The sequence below is a fragment of the Pristis pectinata genome, chromosome 28, assembly GCF_009764475.1.
Source record: "Pristis pectinata isolate sPriPec2 chromosome 28, sPriPec2.1.pri, whole genome shotgun sequence".
NCBI lineage: Eukaryota > Metazoa > Chordata > Chondrichthyes > Rhinopristiformes > Pristidae > Pristis > Pristis pectinata.
In genome coordinates this window covers 9,579,606-9,598,833 of record NC_067432.1, presented here as the reverse complement: position 1 = coordinate 9,598,833, position 19,228 = coordinate 9,579,606, and the positions used below count along the sequence as shown (strand labels likewise).

At 44.4% G+C, this 19,228-nt stretch overlaps 1 protein-coding gene across 3 annotated transcripts in view; it reads right to left on the bottom strand.

Moving 5' to 3' along the window:
* Positions 1-17,768, bottom strand: part of LOC127584055 (mesoderm posterior protein 2-like) — a 108,122-nt gene extending 90,354 nt beyond the window's left edge. For 2 of the 3 annotated variants that reach the window (XM_052040593.1, XM_052040592.1), the window contains exon 1: positions 16,815-17,768. In XM_052040593.1, coding sequence (XP_051896553.1) covers positions 16,869-17,489 — 621 coding nt within the window. In that variant the 5' untranslated portion in view covers positions 17,490-17,768 and the 3' untranslated portion in view covers positions 16,815-16,868. Of the gene's footprint in view, positions 1-15,200; positions 15,345-16,814 lie in introns of those variants that run through there. The other variant, XM_052040591.1, reaches the window with a different exon arrangement.
* Between the last annotated feature and the right edge of the window lie 1,460 nt (positions 17,769-19,228).

The following is a 19,228-nucleotide window of genomic DNA, read 5'->3' as shown; positions in this document are numbered from 1 at the left end:
AATAAAGGAGCCTTATATGGAGATAATTCTCAATTTTCACTGCATTTCACGTGGAAAAGATGAGTCCTAATTGCATTCCTGGCTCTGAACAGCCACACCAAGGGAAACAGTTGTTTTGTATCTATTGCATCAAATCCCTTTTCCAGTTCTGATGAAGGGTTCTGGATATGTTAACTGCTCCCCGCCACAGATGTTGCCTGACTTGCTGAATGTTTGCAGCATTTTCTGGCTTTGCTTCATGTTTCCACCACCTGCAGTATTTTTTTGATTTTCTTTTACCTTCAAATACCTTTGAAATAAATCAATTAGATCTTCCTTGATCTAAACTGAAGAAAATAAAAGCCAACCTTGTGCTGAGATTTGACCTCGCAAACTGGGGACGATTTGTTCAAACCTCCTGAACTCTGAATTTATCCTTTTTAATCCCACGTATCAGAACACACAAAACTGAAGTAGGACTGGGACATTCAGCCCTTGTCTTCCAACAGGATCGTGCTTGATCTTGTAGCTCAGTACCAGTTTCTTGTACTGACTCCTAACACCATGCACAAGTTAAGCATTCTGGGGATTGCTAAATAAAGTTATAGAACATAGAACATTACAGCACAGTCCAGGCCCTTCAGCCCATGATGTTGTGCTGACATTTTATCCTGCTCTAAGATCTATCTGACCCTTCCCTCCCACATAGCCCTCCATTTCTCTACCATTCATGTGCCTATCTAAGAGTCTATTAAATGTCTCTTATGTATCTGTCCCCACAACCTCTGCCGGCAGTGCGTTCCACGCACCCACCAATCCTTGTGTAAAAAAAACTTACCCCTGACATCCCCCTTATATATTCCTCCAATCACCTTAAAATTATGCCCCCTCCTGTTAGCCATTGTCGCCCTGGGAAAAAGTCTCTGACTGTCCACTCGATCTATGCCTCTTATCATCTTGTACACCTCTATCGTCACCTCTCATCTTCCTTCTCTCCAAAGAGAAAAGCCCCAGCTCACGCAACCTATCCTCATAAGACATGCCCTTCAATTCAGGCAGCATCCTGGTAAATCTCCTCTGCACCCTCTCTAAAGCTTCCACATCCTTCCTATAATGAGGCGACCAACACTGAACACAATATTCCAAGTGTGGTCTAACCAGAGTTCTATAGAGCTGCAACATCACCTCGCGGCTCTTGAACTCAATACCCTGACTAATGAAGGCCAACACACTAGACGCCTTCTTTACAAGCCTATCGACCCGCGCGTGATGGTCTTTCCACCACCAATCCTCTATCTCTTTTCCTTATTTAACCTGGACTTTTGCTGTAAAGGTGAATAAGACTTTTGAAAGATGGTTGTGATGTGAAAGAATTTAATATATTGCACCAACCGGTGGATGGAACAGACTGAGATCTGCCCTGACCTCAGATCTCTACTGCTGAAACCCTTTGGTACTGTAGACTTGCCCACACCCACATAGTCCTCCTACCTCCCAGCCTCCCCTCCATCCATTCTGTCTATTACATCAAGGAAACCAGCCTCCCCTCCATGGACTCTGTCTATACTTCTCACTGCCTCGGTAAAGCAGCCAGCATAATCAAAGACCCCACCCACCCCAGACATTCTCTCTTCTCTACTCTCCCATCAAGCAGAAGATACAAAAGCCTGAAAGCACGTACCCCCAGGCTCAAGGACAGCTTCTATCTCGCTATTGAACGTTCCCCTAGTACAGTGAGGTGGACTCGACCTCATTATGACACTGCACCTTATTGTCTATCTGCACTTTCTTTGTCACTGTGACACTTTACTCTGCATTCTGTTATTGTTTTACCCTGTACTACTTCAATGCACTGTGTAATGAATTGACCTGTATGAACGGTATGCAAGACAAGTTTTTCACTGCACCGCGGTACATGTGACAATAATATTCCAATTCCAATAAACTTATCCAAGAGGCCACTGCCTATGTCCTAACCCACATCAAGTCCCACTGACCTTTGGCTCCCAAGAAAGCAATGCCTCAATTTTAAGTTCCTCTGTCAAAGTTCTGAAGAGGGCTCTTTGGCCTGAAACATTAATCCCTGTTTCTCTTTCCACAGATGTTGCCTGATCTGCTGAGGGTGTCTAACATTTTCTGTTCTAGTTCTGATTTCCAGCAACTACAGTTTTTTTGTATTTTGAATAAAATTATTTCAGATTTCTCCCTTTCACTGTGACCTCCTCTTGCCCTCCAGCTTAGCACCTTCTCTAATTCTGGCCATCCATGAACTTAATTGCTCCACCATTGGCAAGCGTACCTTTATCCACCAAAGCAATAAGCTTTGAAATTCCCTCCCTAATCCTCACACTTTTCTCTTTCGCTCTCTCGCTTGCGCTCTCTCTCTCACACTTTCTCTCTCTCTCTCTCTCTCTCTCTCTCTCTCTCTCTCTCTCTCTCTCTCTATCTCCCCTCTACCACCTACTTTCTCTGTCCCAGTATCTCTTGCTGTGGCTCAGGATCAGACTGTGTTTAACAACACATCTTTGAATGCCTGAGGGAGATTTTGTTGTGTTAAAGTTGCTATATAAATGGAAGATGTTGACATGGATTGGATAACTGCAACAATTTAGAGAAATGCCTTCCTTCTTGTAGCAGCCAGTATCCAGATAAATCTGCGCTGATCCCTCTTTATAAACTTGCTGCTCTACAGCCCAAACTGGCGCTAAGCACTGTGATGTGGACACACTATTCTCTGGAACTAGACAGGAAACCAGAGAGCAGGTACTTTTTGCCAGGTAATATGTTGCCTTTTTGTGGATTCTCAATGTCCAATACGTACCTACCTGATTTCAAAATAATTTTTTTCTGTTAGAATTTCCTTTGTCTCTTTCAATGAATGAACATTTGCCATATCTCCTAAAACTGATGTGCAAATTTCAAATATTACTCAAACTCAGGTGCTGGAGTCCCTGATCCAGAGAAGGTTCTGGGTTCTGCTGAAATGGCCAAATTCTACCTGATTCCCCCTGGGTTTAGTTTAACATAAAATATACAACATGGAACAGTACAGCACAGGAACAGGTCCCTGGGCCCACGATGTTGTGCCCAACTGAACTAATCCTGTCTGCCTACACAATATCCATATCCCTCTACTCCTTCCACATTCATGTGCCTATTTAAGAGCCTCTTAGAAGGCCTCAATTGTATCTACCTCCATTACCCCCCCAGCAGTGCATTCCAGGCATCCACCACTCTGTGTAAAAAAAACTTGCCCCACACATCTCCTTTGAACTTCTCCCCTCTCACATTAAATGCATGCCTTCTAGTATTAGACACTTCAACCCTGGGATAAAGATACTCCATCTTTGCCTCTCATAATCTTGTAAACTTCTATTAACCCTCCCCTCAGCCTCCACCATTCCAGAGAAAACAACCCAAGTTAATGTTCCCTTTCTCAATTTCAATTCTCCCTGGATTGCCTTATTTCTTTAGCCATTTCCTACATTCATATACATGGTCACCTTAAGTGCCTCTGCTCTTGGTTCAATCCTCATCCCTCTGTCCCTCCACTTTACCACAGGAGGCTGCTTTTTCAGGTACCATGCCTCAAAACTCACTGGAGGAAAAGGCTGAAGAATGCGATTGCGCTGTAATACTCAAGACCTGTGATTATTGAGAGAGGCAGACCATACAATACCTTTCAGTCTGTTCGAGGGTGGCCCATGCATAGTTTAGAATTAAGCCAAGGTCAGGGTGTGCACTCTGCTTTGTACACACCAGTGGGAAGATCGAAGAGTTTGTCGGCCTTACTTTTCGACACACCCTTATGGGTTTGGTCTCCGAATGAATTATTTCCCATTTTCCTTCCTTACTGCTCTCGCTTACTTCATGAGTCCGCTGGCCAATGTTCTCTGTAAGCGAGGGTACTATGGCAATGCAGATTGTTGGTGATTTTAATTTGCCTTTATTCCAACTTTTCCACTTTTGGTTACAAAATAGTCAAAAATGTTAATTTCCAACTTCACCAGATCAGATATACAAACTCCTTAGCCGAGTCACATCTTGGAGATGAAGTACTTTGATCCAATGAGATCTTTGTATCTCAAGGCTAATTGCACTCTGGTATAACTTTTCTTCTAATGGAGCCAGCATAGGTCCAAGCCTGAATTAATGATGTCAATCTATTTCTACCTGTTATCGTCATCGCCACGCAAAAGCCGAGATAAAGACACCCAGTGACTTGCAATGAATTGCCGTGCTGTTACCTGTCAAAGACCCTATCCAGTTTCTTTTGGCTGAAGATTATGTTTTGAGTTTGTTTGTGCTCGTGAAGCAGTCTCTCTCGAGCCAGCCAACTGAATCAGTGATCCAAGTGTTTTGACTGGAAATGAGAAAGCCAGTTTGACTCTCTATGTGCTAAGTGATTTCAGTTTCTCTTTCTTCTTCCACAGTGCGTCCTGTCACTGATACAAGCAGCGTAGTGAGGCGCATGAATAGGCCTGTTCAAAAGCCTTTTGGCAGCCAGCATCTTCGCTCATTAACGAGCCAAAGCTGAGGGAGAAAACGCACAGAGCACAACATTTTGTAAGGTCCTCTGTAATAATGAGAAGATAAACTACCTGGCACAAAATTCCTCTCCTGTTCTCGCCTGAAACAGGCCATTTTTTTTAACCAATGAACAGTAATAACTTATTTTCTGTATCTGTGGTTTTGGGTTAGGACCAAGATAGGTTGAGCAGCAGCCAAAGAGGAAAAAAAAAGGCCATTCAAGAAGAGAAGTCCTTTATTCAGTGTACTTTATTCTTTATCCTAGAGGACCTCCACAAGGACACTTATACAAAGAGGACTCCTCATCAATGATCTTCATAAGGACGTAGGGCCAAAGGTTAATTCTAACACAATTAATGTTATGAATACGTTATGGTTATTGGATAAAGCTTTGGGGTCGCAGAGAGCTTAGTCAGACAACACTGCACATCCCCCCACCATTCAACCATGCACTCTCTCAGTTACTTGCAGACGTGGGTGCCCTCCCACTGATTCCTTTGCTCCCCAGTACAACACTGGTACAATTTGCTTCCACATAGCAGGCAATCTGAATCCCTTGCCTTCCACATCCAGACACTTTGTCAAAGAAAGCTTGCAAACATAATAAGAATTCATCTTTCCAAAGGCTTAAGGGGCTGTTTTGCAAATGGAACCTTGACTGTGCAGCTCTTCACTGTAGGAAAGAAGCCTCCTCCTGCTGATGAATCATGATTCTTAGACTGAAAATTGTATATTCGCCACATCCAATAGTGTAAATTTGAAAATATCATTGTATCTTCCGTTAATGTAGTATTTAAACAATGTTTTCTTTTTTTAATTCATATACAGGATGTGGATGTCTCTGGCAAGGCCAGCATTTATTGTCCATTCCTCATTGCCTTTGAGAAGGTGGTGGTGGGATCTCCTCTTAAACCGCAGCAGTCTATCTGTGAAGCTGGTTTCGGTGCCACTGGGAAGAGAGCACCAGGATTTTGTCCTGGTGTCAATGAAGGAACAGCAATACATTCCTAATACATTTCAAAATTGATTCATGTTTTGAGATGTGGGTATTGCTAACAAGGCCAGCGTTTGTTGCCCATCTCTATCTGCCCTTTAGCGGGTGGTGCTGAGTCACCTTCACTAACCACCACAGACCTTCTGGTGAAGGCACTCCCACAGTGCTGTTGGGAAGGGAGTTCAATGATTTGGACCCAATAGTCTGGATGATGTACTACTTGGAGGGGAATCAACAAGTGGTGATGTTTCCATGTACCTGCTGCCCTTGTTTTTCTTGGTGTTAGATGCTGCAGTCTCTGGAGTTGTTGGAGTAGCCTTAGTGAGCAATTACAATGCGCCTTATAGATGGCCCACATTGCAGCCGTGGTACACCAGTAATGTTTAGGATGATGGATGAGATGCCAATCATGCAGGCTGTTATATCCTGGATGGTGCAAAGCTTCTTCTGTTTTTGGTGCTCCACTCACGCAGGCATGTTGAGAGTATCCCATCATGCCCCTGACTAGTGACTTATAGATGGTGGAAAGGTTTTAAGGTGTTAGGAGGTGAGTCATTAATTGCAAGATACCTAGCCATTGGCCTGTTCTTGTAGTGAGTTTAAATGTGTTTCTTGGTCAATGATGATCCCCAAACACTTGTGTGTTTTTGAGGTGGTCGTGTACCCACATGGCTGTTGGAAGGCACACCTGTTTTGTCGAGAATTGTCCTCCACATTCTTGGTTTAGGATGAGCAAATGAACCTTCCTGAAAAAGGCACCAATGTGAATTGTGGATAGATTTTAAGCTTTTGTTAATGTTTTCAGATAATGTCGCAAGTTGTTGTTCCTGGTCCAACAATGACAGAATCAGCTTTGCACAGTTTGTTCTGACTAAAAAAAAAATCCGCTAGACTTGGGGAGAGGCCTTACTTAACCTTTTGGATTAGGCATAAGAGATCAGACAGGAATCGTGGGATTATACTGTAGCATGAACCACCAAACATAAACTGTTTAGCTACAGTGTACATTTATCCACTAAATCACCAGGCAGTTCCCTTCTCCTCAGACTAGAATATAAAGAACATCATGTAAAGTGGTAATTGCCTTCACTAACTTCTGGATTTGTAACCTTGCCCCAGTGATCTAAAGGATGGATGTGAATCTGAATGGTGGATAAAGAGTAGAAGATACAAACAGAGAGTAAATTTCAAAGCCGATATAACGGTGGGATCACTCGCACCTGACAGTTCTTATTCAATGTTTGAGATCCATAGACTTTTGATCACAAAGGCATTTGAGGGAAATGGGAAATTGAGGGGGAAGCGGCAGGGCGTAGGATCAGATGTGATCTGATTGAATGGTGACGGAGGTTGGAAAATGGTGGTATGACCTAATTTCTCATGTTCTTAAGTAGGAGGACCTGACACTCCAGCACGTAATCACATATCCACTGTTATATCAGCCTGCCCTGGAATAAGTGCTGCATTATTGGAGTGGCTTTCTACCGTCTGCTGACATTAAGTAGAGGCCCTCCCAAGTTGACTGGCTTCAAGAAGAACAGAGAAGTTGCCATGTGTCCTGGCCATACAGGAGCCTGAGGGCACACTCGAGCAGGCTCAAGGACAGCTTCTATCCCACTGTGATAAGACTATTGAACGGTTCCCTTATACGATGAGATGGACTCTGACCTCACGATCTACGTTGTTAAGACCTTGCACCTTATTGTCTACCTGCAATGCACTTCCCTGTAGCTGTGACACTTTACTCTGTATTCTGTTATTGTTTTTACCCTGTACTACCTCAATGCACTGTGTAATGAATTAATCTGTACAAAGCGTATGCAAGACAAGTTTTTCACTGTACCTCGGTACAAGTGACAATAATAAACCAATACTAATACCAATACCCACATTTCTTTCTTCTGATCGATCACCCAGAAATAGTGTCACATTTACTTTCATGTCAATAGGGACATCAATGCAAACTATTCATTTTTTTGTCATTTATTCACTTGTGGGTTAGGGATATCACTTGTGAGGCCAGAATTTGTTGCCCATCTCCAGTTGTCTGTGAACAGAATTAATCTCTGGACCATTCAGAGGACAGAGAAGTTGCTGCATGGGTTTGGAGCCACACAAGAGCCAGACCAGCTACTTGTGGGTAGGTTTCCTTCCTCAAAGGAACCAGGTAGAATTTTACACTAGTTTATTTAGTTAAATGATTTGAAATTTCTGAGCTGCCATTACAGGATTCATGCTTATCTCTTGATTACCAATCCAAGCCTCTGGAATGCTGGTGCAGCAACTGCTTCCTGCTACTATACATGAAATGTTGTGAGCCGTATCTGAGAGACTACAGTCGGGGTCGTGTAAAGATAAAAGTAAGCCTGTGCTTTTGTTCCAAAGGAATAGTTGTCCTTTTACCTTGCCCCTCCCCCTTCAAGGTAGTCAGTGGACTATGTAGATAGAAAGACCAGAAAATTAAAGTTTCTGCAACCCCTCAATAAACCCAATATTATTGGAGACCTAATTTATAAGATTATGAGGGGCATAGATAGAGTAGACAGCTGGTATCTTTTTCCCAGGGTCGAAATGTCTAATACTAGAGGGCATTCATTTAAAGTGAGAGGGGGTAAATTCAAAGGAGATTTCTGGGGCAAGTTTTTAACACAGAGAATGGTGGGTGCCTGGAGTGCGCTGTCAGGGATGGTAGTGCAAGCAAATCTGATAGAAGTGTTTTAAGAGGCTCTTAGATAGGCACATGAATGGAGGGATATGGACCTAGCGTAGGCAGGAGGGATTCATTGCTAGTTTAACTAGTTTGGCACAACCTCGTGGGCCAAGGGGCCTGTTCCTGTGCTGTACTGTTCTCTGTTCTATTGGTACGACACAGGGCTGAAGGAAAGCAGGGTCTGAGATGAAGTTAGCTGATGTGTTCAATGAGAGAGAGAGAGAGAGAAAGAGAGAGAGACGACAACTGAGAACTTAGAGCAAGATACTTATAAAAAGCCTCTCTCACTGTAAGCACAGAGCATGCCTGTCTGCTGAGCTAATTCTCCCCCTTTGGGCATTCGTGTATTTGACCTGTGTGACACAGAAGCAGCGATAGACAGAACACTCTGGTCTGCATTCAGCTTCAACTCTGCCTGAAGACAAATCATTTCACATGATTAAATCTGTTTCCTATGGGATACTGCTTCCAGGGCTCTTTGATATGGGACGCTGGTAGACGCCTGTAGTGTTGGCCCCAGATGTTCTCCGAGCAGAGGTCTCACTAAAGCTGCATTATATTCCTCCACGATATCTAATGAACAAACCTACATATCGCCAGAGGTGTGTGCTTGAAGAACATGTACTCAGGCCAAGTCACAGCCCCAAAGTAATTAGGATAAAGAGCATCTAATGCTCTTGAGTAAAAGGCATGGTTAGAAATAACACACACAAAGGAGATGCTTCCAGATTGGTCACAATGGATTTCTGCAACTGACCAGACTGTCAATGAATCTTTGAAAATCAAAGAGATGGCAGATGCTGGAAATCTGAAATAAAACTAGAAAATGCTGGAAAGTCTCAGCAGGTTAGGCAGCATCTGTGGAAAGAGAAACAGTTATCGTTTCAAGATGGAGACACAAGAGATGTAGACGCTGGAACTGGGAGCAACGCTCAGGATGCTGGAGAAACCCAATGGGTCAGACAGCTGCTGTGGAGGGAAATGGATGGTCGATGTTCTGGGTTGAGACCTTTCACCTGGACTTAATATTTCAAATCTGGGATCCTTTATCGGAACTGGAAAAGAGAGATGCGAGTTAGTTTAGGTGGCAGAAGAGATGGGGAAGTAGGATGGGTGGAACAAAGGCAATATCTGTGATAGGGTGAGACTGGATGGCCTAATGTGGCAGTTAAGAGAAAGTTCATGTCCAGTTAAGCTTCTTGTCTGTATTTGCCTCTTAAGTGCCACACTTTGCATCCCCTTTAACTCACTGGTTTACATTGTTTGTTTCCTATTATTCCCAGCAAAGCATAAGACTTCATATTTTTCACATTAAATTTCATCTACTACCTATTCCACCATCCAGTCTCGACTTCCTCCAAGCCGAATAGCGTCCTCCCCGCAGTTCACTCCACCTCTGCAGTTTGGAAACTGCGCCCCAGCCTCTAACTGTTGGTGTCGCCACAGCACCGAACACTCGGCCAAGCTCCACCTCTGATGAGATATTCATAACCCGTGGCTCATTACCAGGGCTTGGATTCTGCATCAATCATTTTATATTGCATTTAAATATTACATCTAAGTCACAGCAGGTGGGGAGGTGGGAATGAGGGGAAAATTTGACATGAGACTAATATTCATGATAGCTAATCAAATGACTCCTGAGTTCTATTTTTACTGACTCCTCAGGAGAACAATTTTATTTGTTCACAGACTGTTCCTCACTAGCAGGGGCGGTATTTATTACCCAATCAGAGGGCAGCTAAGAGTCAACAAAATTGTGCTCACAATCTGAATGAGAAAAAAAGAAAGGCTTGAACTTCACCATCTCTCAGTAAGCATTTCACAGCATTTCACGTCTGTGCAGGCACAGATTGGCTATCCTCTAACTGAATGGTGGAATGGGACCTCACCCTCTTGCCGTATGAGTACTCTCGGGAAAGAAGAGAGGGGAAAATGGATCACAATGGATAAAGCAATACTGAGCTGGTGAGGGAGGTGATGGGAACAAATGTGGATAAGGGAAGGAAGGACATTAGCCACAATCCAGATCATGTGGAACCAGAAGTAATTCAGTATGAATGTGCCAAACATATGTAGGGAAGGGAATCCGAAAAGGATTAGTCGTTAAAAGGAAAAAAATCACGAGATTTAAGTCGAAGCAGTCTGGAAAGTTAGCCAGAGCTACCCCTCATACATAGGCTGTTGCGTCAGCCAAGACAGTCACTCTGTGGCTGAGCTGCAGTGGGTGATATTATTTACAAAGGCATACGGTCTACACAATGTTCTTACACACAGCTGGAACTTGGAACCAGATTCTAAAAGAAAAAAGGCCTGAACTTCTCAAACTTCTCCTAATCATTTCACAGTGCTGAAGTGCCTTTGAAGTGTGTCTTTGTGCCCCACAAGGCTGCGTCCTCAGCCTTCTACTCTACTCCCTATTTACTCATGACTGCATGGCCAGATTCTGCTCTAACTCCATCTACATTTGCAGCTGATACCACCGTAGTGGGCCGTATCTCAAATAATGATGAGTCAGAGTACAGGAAGGAGATAGAGAGCTTAGTGACATGGTGTCATGACAACAACCTTTCCCTCAATGTCAGCAAAACAAAAGAGTTGGTCATTGACTTCAGGAAAGGGGGCAGTGTACATGCACCTGTCTACATCAATGGTGCTGAGGTCAAGAGGGTTGGGAGCTTCAAGTTCCTAGGAGTGAATATCACCAGTATCCTGTCCTGGTCCAACCATGTAGATGACATGGCCAAAAAAGCTCACTAATGTCTTTACTTCCTCAGGAGGCTGAAGAAATTTGGCACGTCCCCTTTCACACTCAACAACTTTTATTGATGCACCATAGAAAGCATCCAATCTGGATGCATCATGACTAGGTATGACAACTGCTCTGCCCGGGACCGCAAGAAACTACAGAGAATTGTGGACACAGCCCACCGCGTCACAGAAACCAGCCTCCCCTCCACGGATTCTTGTCTATACCTCTCACTGACTTGGTGAAGCAGCCAGCATAATCAAAGACCCTGCCCATCCGGGTCATTCTCTCTTCTCTCCTCTTCCATCAGGCAGAAGATACAGGAGCCTGAGGGCACACACGAGCAGGCTCAGGGACAGCTTCTATCCCACTGTGATAAGACTATTGAACGATTCCCTAATACGATGAGATGGACTCTTGACTTCACAATCTACCTTGCTATGTTATTGTCAACCTGCAATGCACTTCCCTGTAGCTGTGACACTTTACTCTGTATTCTGTTATTGTTTTTATCCTCTACTACCTCAATGCACTGTGTAATGAATTGATCTGTATGAACGGTATTCAAAACAAGTTTTTCACTGTACCTCGGTACAAGTGACAATAATAAACCAATACCAATACAGGAAACGCAGCAGCCAATTTACACAAAGCAAGATCCCACAAAATGTGCTCTGTGATGATGATTAAGAGAGATACTTTTGTAATGTTAATTTTTAAACGTGCTGGATGTTAGTAATAACACCTTGATCTTCTTCAAAATAGTGGCCATGGGGTCTTTTCCATCCATCGGACAGAATAGGCAAGCTGTCAGTTTATCTTCAAATCCATGATGTAGCTTCAACAGTGCAGAATTTCCTCAATACCGTAATAGAGTCCCTGGAGTCGGACTTGAGAATCAAACATTTCATTCAGATGTGTGAGTGCAATGCTCTGAGTCTTGACCAACACGATGTTGACTAGAGGCTCTAGGAGAGATGTTCCTATGCCTGGGGAATTGGCCATCTGGGCACTACTTCCGTAGAGGGAGACACTGGCCTCAAGGTGGCTTCCGCACAACTTCATCAGAATGACATCTGGAGTCAAAGGGTCTTATTGAGGGCAGTCTGAACGAACTTGACTTTACCTTCCTGAGTTTAGAAAGATGACTTAATGGAAGTATTTAAAATGGGGGTGGGGGGAGCGGGAAGGATTTGATAGGCTAAATAGAATGTTTGAACATGCATCTCTGAATCGTTGGGTTAGGCCTCTGGATATCCATTCACCCCCCTGTACTTCCCATTCCCAATGTAGCTTCAGAGATGCAGGAGAGAAAATCACAGACCTCAACAGTAAATTATAAAACAGAAATACATAGTTTACCCAATTGCCAACCAGACCATATTTTCACTCCTGTGACCATTGTTATTGTGAGACTGGGGAACGGGAACTGGTACAGTGGAGACCAGAAGATGTTTTTCTTTTCCGTTCATTGTCCTGGGCACGGAAACACGTACAGGTGACATTGTATAAAACCTCTAGGAGAGATGTTCCTGAGCCTGGGGTACTGGCTACTCCCCTGGATGGGGACATTTGGCCTCAGAGTGACTTCAGCACAAGTTTACCAGAATGACATCTGGAATCAAAGGGTCTTATTATGAGGTCAGTCTGAATGAACTTGACTTTCTCTTCTTGGGTCTAGAAAGGTGACAAATGGAACTGTATAAAATGAGGAAAGAAAAAGGCTTGATAGGCTAAATAGAAAAAAAAATCTAACAGGGACAAACCATAATGCAAGAGATATTCAAATTAAAGATAGACCATTCAGAAATGAAAGCAGGAAATGCACCTTCACCCAGAGCAGAAATTTGAAACTCTCCTCATGAAAGCCTATAGTTGATTAAACCAGCAAGCCTGATCAATAGATTTTAATCAACTGAGGATATCTGAGATAAAAGGAGTGCAGGCACAGATCAAATATTTTCTAACTGAATGGTGGAATGGGACCTTACCCTCTTCCTGTGTTTTTGAATATAAATATCCTTGAGAAAGAAGAGAAGGGAAAATGGATCACAATGGATAAAGCAATCCTGAGCTGGTGAGGGAGGTGATGAGCACAAATGTGGAGAAGGGTATTAGTCACAATCCAGGTCATGTAGAATCAGAAATGTATGTGCCAAGTGTATGTGGGGAAGGGGATCTGAAAAAGATCAATTGTCAAAAGGAAAAAATGAAGAGATTTAAATTGAAGCAGTGTGGAAAGTTTTAAAGCCGCCTCTTTGTAATATGGCATCATGGGTTGTTCAGGGAGCAGGAGCTGGATGTATCTGAAGGGTTGGGCACTGGTGTCTCTGTACATGATGGAAGTGAAACCTTGTGGAAGCTCCCCTCATTGTTAGAGGTAGATTATATGAACTAGTGTGCTCCCTGCAAAGTTTCAAGGACATCTGCTGGGTGACTGTATACAGAGACGTGTGTGCCTGGTTTGTGGTCCAACTCACAACGATAAAGGCTGTTAATGAGGTTCAACAAACACAGTTCATGTTTCCATCATACTAAATCAAAAGCTGAATAGGCAAAAGTGAGAGAGCTGACTATTGGATTGTTTTCTCTTTGTGCACATCACAGGCAAAGTAAAGGGGCTGAAACTCATTTAAAAAATTTCCCGATCTGAGACAGCTGATTGCTGCCACCTACTGTTCACTGAATAACACAGGCACTTCCCTGTGAGAGTCATGCCAAGCCAAGAGAAAAAATACACTGTGTGGCTCACATTATCTGTTACTCTGGTGTGGGTCAATTTTGATCCAATTCTCGAATCAGTGTAATAGAGAGAGAAAGAGAGAGCGAGAGAGATACAGCACAGAAACAGGCCCTTCGGCCCACTGAGTCTATACTAACCATCAACCACCAATTATCACTATCCCATTAATCCCATTTTTGTTCTCCCGACATTCTTATCACCCCACCCCCACAATATTATAACAGTCACCTACGTTGGGGGGCAATTTATGGTGGCCAATAAACCTACCAACTAATTGACCTACACTTTGAGCAGCCTTAACAATGGGCTTTAGGGCTAACATCTCTGTTTTGCATATTCCTAAAGGTGTTTACATGTTCTCCTCCCTCCAAAGCTTCTTGTCATCTGTTGCCTGAGATATACCAGTCTTTGCAATGTAGAGAAGGGCTCCCTCCTCTCCAGAGATGGAATCTCATCTCTTCTTGCTGGCAATACATGTGGACTGGTGGGTTTATACCATATACTACATACATTAGAACAACAGTAACAGTTTACATTATATAGGTGCTTCACAACATCAAAGTAAATTTGACACTGGGCCACACTGAGGGACATTAGGAGATCCTTAAGGAAGGAGAGATGGAAAAGTGGACTGGTTTAGGAAGGAATTCTGAATGTAGGGACTTGGTAGATGAAGGCACCTCTGCCAATAACAAAGTGTTAAATTGGGATGGTCAAGAGATCAGATTGGCGCCGGAAGAGTGGCAACACTTGTGGGCTGCCCTCAGAACACCCCAGGTAAAAGGTGCATTTCACTGTGTGTTTCGATGTACATGTTTCTAATAAAGATATCTTATCTTATCTTATCTTATCAGATTGGGACGAGCACACAAGAAACAAGGAACAGGATAGGCCACTTGGCCCTTCAAGCCTGTGTCACCATTCAATATGATCATGGCTGATCTGCCTCTGGCCTCATCTCCTCTTCTGTACCAGTTCCCCATTGCCCTCAGTTCCCTGATGTTTCAAAAATATACCTGCCTCCTCTTTAAATACCCTCTGATCTAGCCTCCGCAACCCTTTAGCATAGAGAATTCCAGAGATTCACCATCCTCTGCAAAAAGTGTTTCCAGCATTGTTTTTATTTAAGAGTAATAGATCTTCATTGGAAAATCCCATTAAGCAATGTGGAACCAATTGAAACTGATTAACCATGATCCAGTTGAATGATAGTCAAACTGGAGGGGCTGAATGGCCTCCTCCAATTCCAAAGTTATCACATTGAATGTTGGAAGGTTTATTGTCTGGGATGACATGTCGCATAGAACTTGTACAACTGAACCCAAAGTTCTTTCAACAAAAGCTTTAAAACTACCCAGACACCCGTATTCCCAGAACAAAACAACAATAAATTTACCAAACTTAAAATGCTTTATTGCCTTTCATGATCAAATATACAGACAGTAAAACCAGATTAACAAAAATATATCAAATAATTTTCACAGGCTTAACAAAATAAACATCTACATGAAAAAATACTTAAATTAATATAGTTTTCAAATGAATAATTTCTCGGAATATGTTAGACCCCGAGGGAATCTTAATGTTGCCATGGATACCAAGGGGCCAGCTGCAGATTCGCATTGTTCTCGGTGAAACTCTGTAAAGATGGAAGCAGGTTATTTACAGAGTGACTTTATCAGAGTGCGTGGTACAGATATGATGCAGTGAGTTCATTTCACGCTGGGCACCGCCCCTCCTACTGATGCTAACTCCCATCCCCCTGAAATTCCAAGGATGAAGTCTTCCCTCTAGCATTTTATTCTCATTTCGATATTGCGGCCTATTTGTTGAGTATCAAGTGTGGTAAACGTAGCTTACCCTTGACCGGAGCACACTCTGTGATCATGAGCTGTAATATGAGGTGTGTTTCCTCTCTTTCTAGTCTGAGAGTCTGAGGCCAAATAGAATCTCTTTCCAAGGGTCTATGACTCCATGACCTTCCTAGCCCCTGCCCTCTAGTTGGCCAGCATCAAAGGAATGGATTGGGGCCCTTGTAATCTGATTGGCCCAGCCCTCTCCTGTGTTGATTCATTTTTCACGATCTGGGTGTTGGTGGTAAGGCCAGCGTTATGCCCTTCCCTAATACCCGTCATACAGCACAGAAACAGGCCCTTCGACCCCACTTGCCCGTGCCGACCATGGTGTCCACCTGAGTTAGTCCTATCTGTCCGCATTTGGCCATATCCCTCTAAACTTTCTTATCTTTCCTATCCATGGACTTATCCAAATGCTTTTTAAGTGTTGTTATTGTACCTGCCTCCTTTACGTTCTCTGGCAGCTTGTTCCATATATGCACCACCTTCTGCGTGAAGAAGTTGCCCCTCAGGTCCCTCTTAGATCTTTCCCCTTTCACCTTAAACCTACTGTATGTCCTCTAGGTTTTGGTTTCCTTTCCTTGGCAAAAAGACTCGCCTCTATATTGTCACCCCTCAAGTCTCCTGCATTCCAAGGAATAAAGTCCTAGCTTGCCCAACCTCTCCCTATCACTCAGGCCCTCGAGTCCTGGCAGTATTCTCGTAGATCTTTGTTGCACTCTTTCCATCTTAATGACGTCTTTCCTACGACAAAGTGACAAAAACCGAACACAACTTACACCTGCGGAACAATCGGTTTGCTTGTCTATTTTAGAGAGCAATTAAATGTCAACCACATCGGTGGGGTTTGGAGTCACTTAGAAGCCAAACCAGGCAAGGACAACAGAGTTCCTCCCCTGAAGGACAGGGGGTTTTATGGCAGCCCAGTAATTTTGTGGTAATCATTACCAATGACTTGTTGGTTTCATTTAATTCCAAATCCTGAATCAATTAAAATTTCACAGATGCCCTGGTGAGACTTGAACTTAGGTCTCAGGGTTGCTGGTTCTGGATTACTATACTCATACCTGCTGTACCAATGATTAGTGCAAGTGCCAGAGGAACACATGAGCCTTTTAAAATGATGGAATACAGAGGCTCATGAGTAATTATCCATTGGCGATGGATTTTGCTTTGATTAGTCAACTACGTGACATTAGTTAATGGGGCAGACATCTCCAGTATTGAAAGCAGGAGGTGAATGGTTGACGTACCTGACCGTGCGAGATATCCTGAAAGGCAAGCCGCCAGCCCACTCCCGTTGTTCGTCACCGACCCCCCTGGATAGAACGGACAGTCTGGTGGGGGGCTCGGGTTGCCCGGACACCAGCCTTGCGGCATCCCACCCGGCGCATGCCCTCCGTGTCTCTGCCCGCTGATGGGCACTCCTCGCTCAGCGCCAGCAGTTCGGTCAGGTGCGCGATGTAGCGGATGGTCAGCCGCAGGGTCTCCAGCTTGGTTAGGCTCTGGGCGGCGGGCGCCACGGACGGAGGGAGGTAGGTCCGCAGGTTGTGAAGGGCTTTGGCCAGGCCCCTCATCCTCAGCTTCTCCCTCTCGCTGGCGTTCTGCCTCTCCCTGCTCGAGTGCCGCAGTCGCACCTTCCTAACCTGACGGCCCGTGTCGCTCTTGTCTTCTGAGGGAACTGCGTGAACCTCAACCTTGCACGAGTTGGCGGAGGCCTCTTGAGCAGTCGTGCTAGGGGGAGGCTGAGGGGAGTACTGGCAGGAGTCAGCGGACGAGTCACTGGAACGGTTAGTCTCCGAGTTGATGCTGTTCCAATCAGTTGCTTCGTTACTCCCTGAACTGAGAGAACCGCAGTCTAGCACTGCCCCATATCCCGAGATTGTTACGTATCCCTGGTGCAGAACCTCTTGTGGAGTCACGTCCATGATGCCTATCTGCAGGGATCTTCTCTCTCCCCCTCCTCTCCTCAGCCTGTGTGGCTTCACTGACTCCCGAGAGCTGCTCACCGGGTTGAAGACGCCAGATACGTGCTGATGGAGCACGAGCAGCTGTTCTTTTCCAAAGGCTTTGAGCCGATACTTTCCCCAGAACACATGGAGCAGTGGACAAGCCTTTCTGGGAAAGGAATAAATAACAAACAGAATTCCAAGGCAGACGACTTAACTTCAAGGAGACGAGAGGCTGTTTTACCTCGATAACCAGAACCCGTGGAGGATCAGTGTTCGAGGCTGGTTACTTAATATGCTCTGATAGAGTGTGCAGTTCAGATGAAGTGCCATCTGTCACACATGGGAAGTGTGGAAGAATCAACGTTAGAGAGAGAGGAGGGGGAGCGAGAGAAGGAGAGGTGGGAGCAGAGATTTTTCAGACTGAGAAGATTTGGCTCATAATATAGAAATATTATTTTCAATGAGCAGCTGCGTGTGCCATAACCGGCAATGATGCTAACGCTTACATCTTTCACTGTGTGTGCTTGCTGGGAGAGGGAGAGTAGGCATTCGCTTCTGTATGGCTTCAGCCAGCATGTGATGATACAGTAAGGGCTGGATTCAGCATGAGTCAGATGACGTGCTTTCTGCTGCCACTTGGAACAGCTGCAGGCCCATTTCTCCTCTCCTATTTCTGTACCTGGGCTTTGTTCATCAAAGGGCCACGTGCCGGAGGCTGTCTGTCACTGGGTTTTAACCGTTTCCTGGTCTGCACTGAAGAAAATGTGCTGGTTGATTTCCCCTTGACATCACCTTCAAAGTAGCTCAGCGACTAAATGTAAAGATCATTTGACTATCTCCTGGTCAGCACTGAATCCCAGTCCTCAGCAAGTTCACTAACTTCAGGTGGTTGAATCAGCCCTGATTATTATCCAGTCTCTTTATTTGGATTGTGTGCGTGTGTGTGCATGTGCATGTGCGTGCGTGCATGCCTGTGTGTATACCTGTGTTTGTGTGTATGCGCGTGTGTGTGCATATACATATGCCAGTTTCTGTATGTCTGTGTGTGTGCCTGTGTGCATATGTATGCACGTGCCTGTGCATGTGTGCGCATGTGTGTTTGTGTGTGTACATAAATGTGGAAGTGTGTGCATGTCTGTGTGTGTGCCTGTGAGTGTGCATGTGCCTGTGCATTGCACACATGTGTGTATTTGTGCACGTATGTGTATGTGCATGTGCCTGTGTGTGCACTAGTGTGCACGTGCATGTGCCTCTGTATGTGTGTGTGCGCATGCATGTATGTGCATGTGCCTGTGTGTGCACACGTGTGTGCATGTGCCTCTGTGTGTGTGTGCGTGCGTGCTAGTGTGTATGTGCATGTGCCTGTGTGTGCATGTGTGTATAGCATGTGCCTCTGAGTGTGTGTTGTGTGTGTGTGTGTGTGTGTGTGTGTGTGCCAGTTTTGTGTGTCTTCATGCTGAACGTTACCTCTGGCCTCTTTTACTACGTCATGACAGTTGGACTTCAGCCCCTGCACTTTACCAGCGACAACAATGTTTACTCTCACCTGCACATCACACTTCCCTCAGCTATCCACACTGGCACAACCTTTATTCTTCCTGCATAAATCTCAATGGCCATATGATCACAAACTTGGGGCCTTCTGCTGTCCCCCGACATTAAATTTATATTTCTCATTCTTTTCTTCAAAGCCCTCTGGAATCCTGCCCCTCTCA